Source organism: Lipotes vexillifer, unplaced genomic scaffold (assembly GCF_000442215.2).
Source record: "Lipotes vexillifer unplaced genomic scaffold, Lipotes_vexillifer_v1.1 scaffold1122, whole genome shotgun sequence".
Taxonomy (NCBI): domain Eukaryota; kingdom Metazoa; phylum Chordata; class Mammalia; order Artiodactyla; family Lipotidae; genus Lipotes; species Lipotes vexillifer.
The window spans coordinates 2,736,578-2,743,543 of record NW_006798649.1 but is presented as its reverse complement, the minus strand read 5'-3'; the positions used below and the strand labels follow the sequence as shown (position 1 = coordinate 2,743,543).

General features: G+C 45.6%; 1 protein-coding gene across 1 annotated transcript in view; it reads right to left on the bottom strand.

The window, feature by feature from the left end:
• Positions 1-4,210: 4,210 nt before the first annotated feature.
• The window catches only part of IL19 (interleukin 19), a 5,175-nt gene continuing 2,419 nt past the window's right edge, over positions 4,211-6,966 (bottom strand). Inside the window, exons 3-5 of the mRNA XM_007470713.1 lie at positions 6,227-6,379; positions 5,239-5,313; positions 4,211-4,306 (exon numbers count right to left, since the gene is read on the bottom strand). Coding sequence (XP_007470775.1) covers positions 4,211-4,306; positions 5,239-5,313; positions 6,227-6,379 — 324 coding nt within the window. The remainder of the gene's footprint in view (positions 4,307-5,238; positions 5,314-6,226; positions 6,380-6,966) is intronic.

The window sequence follows — 6,966 nt, the reverse complement described above, 5'->3', positions numbered from 1 at the left end:
AGCTCTGTGAAAACAAAAACAAAAAAATAACAACACCAAGAACAAAAAACACAACTCTGTGCCAGGCCCTCTGTGGACTACACAAGAGCCAGGACACATTCTTCAAGTCCGGAAGGAGAGCAAGGACAGGTAGATGAGTGAAGTGGTGAAAGTGAAGGAGATATGCGGGTGGGGCCTCTCCTCCGTCAATAGTGCTTCTTCCCCCTCCCTCTCCTGCCCTATCTCCCCCGCCTCTACTTTACAACCATTGATACATACGTTGATACAACCATTGATACAACATATTTCTTTCCTGCAGGTACAGCTCCTTATGCCAGTAAAGCTCCTCTTCTCTTGTCCACCATGCATTCAAGGTGGGGTAGAACACCTGCGTTGGGTATTGTTAAAAGATAAACTGATGCATATTAAAACTTTTTTACCATTTTATTTGGGCAAAAATCTATTGGAATCTGCAGCACCAAACCGGAAGTGGTTAGGAGCTCTCTGCGATCAGAAGCCTGGAAGGACATATATAGAGAAGGTGAGGAAGCAAAGAACGGAAGCTATTTGACTGGCTACAGCTTAAAGCCTAGTTGGGTGTTTGTGATTGGTCCTTAGCATTTTGATTTCATAACCTTGAAGCGTTTATGTGCTTAGATTTTGGTTTGCTTACACAGACCCACCAGGGTATTACAGCCACCTAAGGGTAACGGTCTCCTTGTTTAATTAAACAAATCCCAGTTCCACAACTAACTGCGTGACCCTCAGTGTGCTGTTGAAACTTGCTAAGCTTCAGACCTCATCATCTGTGTAATTGGGTTGTTAATAATCTTTCCCGTACAGGATTATCGTGAGGAGGAAAGGAGAAAACGAAAGAAGTTTTCACCTCGGTGCCTGGCGCGTAATAAGTGCTCAACACCTGTACACTGTTGTTGACATTAAAGTTCATCCTGGAACCGGGTTGCCGGGATTGGAAGCCTGGCTCTGCTGCTTATGAGCTGTGTGACTTCACGTGTTAACTTCTGTGCCCAGGTCCTTCCTTAAGGTTTAATGATCTGTATTGCTAACATTCAAAGAGGGGGCCTTTTTCATTTTATTTCATTCTCACTTTTATAGGACTGTCATGAAAATTAAATATATATTCATAATATATTACATTATGTATATTTCTTAGACAACTGTCTGGCATGTAGAAAGCACTGTATGAATGTTTGCTGTTATTATCATTTTAATGCATCCAGATCATGTATTCATGAAATGTGAATTTAACACTCACTGCCAAGCAGTGAAGAAACTGAACTATCCTCATGGAGCTTACATTTGAGTGGAGAAACAGATAATCATAAAATAGGATGCTGGGGAAGCAGGAAAGGGGTATAAGATGGGCTGAAGGTGGAAATGGGGTTCTTTTTTAATATATAAATTTATTTATTTTATTTATTTATTTTTGGCTGAGTTGGGTCTTTGTTGCTGCAGGCGGGCTTTCTCTAGTTGCGGTGAGCGGGGGCTACTCTTCTTTGGTGCACGGCCTTCTCATTGCCGTGGCTTCTCTTGTTGTGGAGCATGGGCTGTAGATGCACAGGCTCAGTATTTGTGGCTCATGGGCTCTAGAGCACAGGCTCCATAGTTGTGGCACGTGGACTTAGTTTCTCCGTGGCATGTGAGATCTTCCCGGACCAGGGATTGAACCCACGTCCCCTGCATTGGCAGGCAGATTCTCAACCACTGCGCCACCAGGGAAGCCCCGGAAATGGGGTCTTAATGAATAAATAGTATACCTTTTGAGTAAAGGCCTGAAGGAGATGGAGGTGTAAGCCTTGTAGGTGTCTGTGGGAAGCACACCCTGGGGAGTCACAGAAGATGAGAAATGCTCTAACGGAGCTGGTCCTGCCATCATCCAGCCGGCTCAGGATGGACATCCAGCCAGGTCTCCTTGGGAAGGTTGAGTCCTCCGCAAACAACTTTGCTTCCTCTTAATAGTCTATTAATCCCATTCGTGCATAACATTGGAGTGTTTTTTTAATCCTACCTTAGCTTACGTGTGTATACACACAAACCACAAAGGCCCTAAGGTGAGGACATGCCTGGTATGTTTGAGAAACACGAAGTAGGCCAGTGTGGTAGGTTGGTACTGAGCCTGGACAAGAAGTAGGGGACACAGTAAGAGGAAAGGGAGTTGGGAAGGCAGTATGTGCAGATATAAGGGCTTCTTAGGCCATCGTAATGCTCTGGCTTTTAAATGATATCACAGGGGTCAGTATCCACATTACAGACAACTAAGGGTCAAAGAGATGTAGTGATCTGCCCTGGGCAAGTCATGGCAGACTTGGAGCCAGACTGTGATTCCTGACTTGGCACTCTTTACACTACACGTGCAGCCGCCCACCCTGCTGGCGCTAGAGGGGACTTCGCCTCACTTGTAACTCACAGCAACACTCGCAGACTGGTGCTATTATCTCCATTTTACAGAAGAGGACATTGAGACTTAGAGACACTAAGTAATTCGCTCAAAGTCACATAGGATTGGAACCAGGTCTGTCTGACTTCAGAGGTCCTGCTCTGTCCACTAAAGCATGTTCTGTGAAATCTCTTTCCCAGGTAGGAATAAAGAAAAGTTGCTTCAGCCAGCCAGTTACAGTATAGATAGTGACCCAGGATAGTACATGTAAAGCACTTATTTCAGCATCTGGCCCATGCAGGTGCTCAATAAGTATAAGTTGTTATTGTCATTAACCATCTGAGAACTGTCCACCTGGAAATTAGTGCCCATTTTGGCCAGAACCCCTCTACCGAGAATCCCCCCTGCCTTGGGCTGCACTCATTCAGCTTTGTCACCGTGACAACCATCCCTTTGCCAGAAACACCCTCTCTCCAACCCCACATACATACCCATGCGGGATGAACTTAGGGTCAGAAAAGACATCTAGGTTGTAGGCAGCTAGAAAGGAATGAGACAGAGAAAGAGATGTAAGCAGCTTTTGGCAGGAAAAAGCTCTTTGCAGGAAAGAGCTGTCTTCTTTGTCTTGTCACCTTAACCTTAACCCAGGCACCCCCAATGCTCTACTCATCTCCTCCCTAGCACACCTTTCAAATCTTTTGATCACCCAGTACTTTGCCTAACTTGTTGATCCTTTCCGTAGATCAAAGAAATAGAAATGAAGAATAGGTAATCGACAGATGACCAAATCTCTTCCCCAGCTTCCCCTCCAGTAATCTTGTGAACAAACTTTGTGAACAAGATAGCATCTAAAGAAAAATCAGGAGGAGTCGACGAGCCTGCACACAGTAGGGGATGGCGGTGATTCTGACCCCCTAACTCAGTGATAAACTGAGATTACTTCCCTGTTTCCCTTTAGAAGCTTTCATGTCTGAGCAGAATCTTTGGAGGTGGTTTCTGGGGGATGCTGAGTCCATCTCCCCAGATTGCCAGCATTCTGACTGAAGGCACATTTCCTTTCTATCAACATTTGTGAGTTATTGATTTTGTAGAGCATGGGACCCAGTTTCAATAACAGAGAGACAGAGAGAAAAGACAGAAACACAGAGAAAGAGAGATCAGAAATGGAGTGGTAGCAAGAAGGAGTCATGATCAGAAGCCCTATGTTCATCCTCTTGATCATTATTGGCACTAACTCACTTTGGGACTCTGAATACATTTTTATTCCTCTCTAGGTCTCAGTTTCTCCATCTGTTTCTGTTCTTTAAGGCCCTTTTAATTCTAATAGTCACCATTCATGGTTCCTTCTCCCTGGATAAGAAGACACTTCCACTAATTGGTAAAGAACAGAGTTTATTAAAAAAATCAGTCAGTACAATATGCACTACAGGATACCACTTAGATCACATCACAGACACGGGATAGACAAGTTCACAATAAATTAGGCGGAAGCTCACCCTCTCCCTACAGGATGGCCCGCAGGACCTTTTGACAGACATATTTCATATAAATATGACAGTAGACTTCTTGGATACTTTCAGGTGGAATCAGACAGCTTGGGCCCAGCCAGTGAGACTTGTAGCTACACGGTAAGATGTGCTCAAACCTAGATTTTTCCCCTACAATACCTCAGCCCCAGAGAAGAGAATTCCAAATGGGCAGGAAGGTTTCCTCAAAAAGACCCAATTTGCATAAAAATGGAGCCTTCCCTATCTCCCTCCCCTTCAAAGTTGGCTGTCTCCCACTGGAAAGCTCTCAGGGGCTGCTCATCCCCCAAACTTAGATTTCTTGTCTTTAGGCAGCAGAAGTTCCTTGATGATTCTTGTCAATCCAGGCTAGCAAGACGTCCAGCTCTCCCAGAGACTTAATGGCAGCAGACCGGACCTCCAACTGAAACCATGGAAATCATCATAAGAACCTGCCTTTCTAGACCGTATCATAGTTTTCAAATCACATTCCCCACGTTCTGGTCCCCATGAGGTTTGCTTTTTATTCAACCATTATATCTGCAGGGCATACAGACCTCAAATTATTTTCTTAATAGGTGACCTAAATTGCTTTCCACAAACAAGCAGTTAAATCATGTCAGCAACTTATAAACAAAATGAAAAGGTCTTCATTCTTTGCCGTCTGTTTTTCTTTTTCCTATATTTCCCAGAAAAAAACAACTTGCTTTTCTGGCAGTTCTGCTTACTTTCCCGTTCACATCAGTTTGCTTTAGTGCTTCTGTTCTCCCAGAAAGCCGCAATCCCAGAGGTGCCCAGCAGTGGGGAGGGAGAAGATGGTGCCTCCACTGGACAAATTAAAGCACTGAAGCCCCTAACGATGTGTCCTACTCAATGTGACACAGCCAGCTGGTAAAAGAGCTGAGCTGGAACCCAAGTCTCCTGACTTATTCCAGCTCTTCCTCAGCAGAATAGAAGGAGATGGTAAGATCCAAAAGTATGTCCTGTGGAGCCAGATGGCATGGGATCGAGCCCTACCTCCATCACTTAGTTGCAGTATAAACTTAGTTAAGTTACTTAACCTGTTTGTGCCTTGCTTTCCTAAGTTATCAAATGCAGATAATGGCTCATAGCATTGTTGTAAGGAATAAGTGTTAATACATTTAGTGTGCTTAGAACAATACCTGGCTCATAGGAAGAACGATATGAGTTTCATCCATTGTTATATTATCCTATGGAGCCTCTCCACAAAGAAGCAGAGGTCTGAACAGACTCCCCAGCTCCTTGTTACTCAAAGCATTGTCATAATTTGGGAGTGTGGCTGAAACACAGACCTACCAGCCAGAACCTGCATTTTAACAGAATCTCTTCCCTTACCTGATCGTAGTTGTCATGGATGATTCTGGTTGCATTGGTGGCCTCCTGCCTGCAGTGACACAACCTCTGCTCCTGCTGTGATCAAGCAGAGACAGCACCCATCAGAGGACCTTTCCACCCCAGCTCACTCTCACCGCCACCTCCCGCATGAGGAGTGATAGTTCTCCTTCCTCCCAAGGCGAGAGTCAGGTGAGTAAACCCAGGTTGGGGCAGAAGGGGGCAGTAGGGTCTGCGTGTAGAGTCACCCTGCACTTACCCAGGCCTGGAAATGCCTGGAGAGTAGGTTCCAAGTCTGTGTGTCACCACCCAGTACAGCGTTAGGTAGGCACTCAATGAATATGTTGGGCCAGTTAATTAAATAATTGGTTAAATGAATCTTAATGTAAGTGGGATAGGGGTCATGACCTCTTCTAACAATTTTAGAACCCAAGGCACGGATAGGTGAAGTAACTTGCCACAAAGTTACAAAGGAAATCTTCCGCAGAGATGGCGCCAGAGTCCAGGTTTTCTCCTGGTCTAAGTTTTTGTTGGTTTGTCTGGGCTTGGTTTTATTTCTGAGGTTTGTTTTTAATAGATCACAATGAATGAATAGGTGATCCTTAGGAGAGGCTATACCAGGGAACCACCCAGAGGTTAATTGGTATGGAAACCCCAAAGGGCCAGAAACAAAGAAACTAGGGGTATGCCTGTGATAAGCCTGGAATCCTCAGTATGCCTCTCTCACAGGCCAGCCCCGGCATCACTTAAGAGATGCTTTGTCATAAGTCGGTCACCACAGGAAGATTATCCATGAGGAAACTGGGTCTGGTGAGGAGGAAGCCCTGGACAAGGAGGGACCACTGGAAGAGGCTCCCAACAGCTCTCCCCATGGGCGACAGGGCCTGGAATTTCCGTTGAGTCCAGGATCCATTTCGGAACACTGACTGGGGCCAGCATGTCCTGGGCTCTCCCTGGGGCAGACGGAAAGCAGATGCTGCTGGTGACTCACACATCGCTGTAGAGTCTTCTGCATGTAGAGGAAAGAGTTGGCAATGCTGCTGATTTTTCTCAAGATTTGGGGGCTCAGCTCCTGATGGTCCTTGAACACCCTGTCCACGTAAAATGCCAGGAGGTTCTTGGTCACGCAGCACACATCTAAGGGCTACAGACACAAATTAGGGAAAGCCCCAGAGGCCCTCTTCTCTTACTATCTTACAGACCAAAGCAGCCTGCTTGGGTAGGGGCAAGAAGGAGTGAGATAACTAGAAGTCATTTTTTAAAATTCATATTGGTCTCAGAGGGTCCTTTTAACCACACCAAAGCTACTTATGACGAAGTCACCCAGGAGAGATTGCGGTTCTTACTCTCTTTTTACATAGCCAGGAGATATATTCACAAGGGATGGAGCCCAGTCAGAGACTAGAATTCTCTCTACAGCATCTCCAACAAGTCATCCCTAACTTCGGCTTAACCGCTTCCATCAGACACCTCCCTTTTGAAAGGACCAACGTCTGAGCAGCTTTCTTGAAAAGTACTTACGTTGTGCTGAAGTCTGCCTCTCTGGAACATCTCCTAGCCACCAACATGTGTTTATTTGATGGCTATTGCATGTCAGGCCTGTGCTGGGCACATATTCCTTCCTGTGTAATGACACTGTGTTTATCCTGGCCACCCTGCTCAGCTCTCCTCCAGTCTGTCCTTTTTTTTTTTCTTGCGGTTCGCGGGCCTCTCACCGTTGTGGCCTCTCCC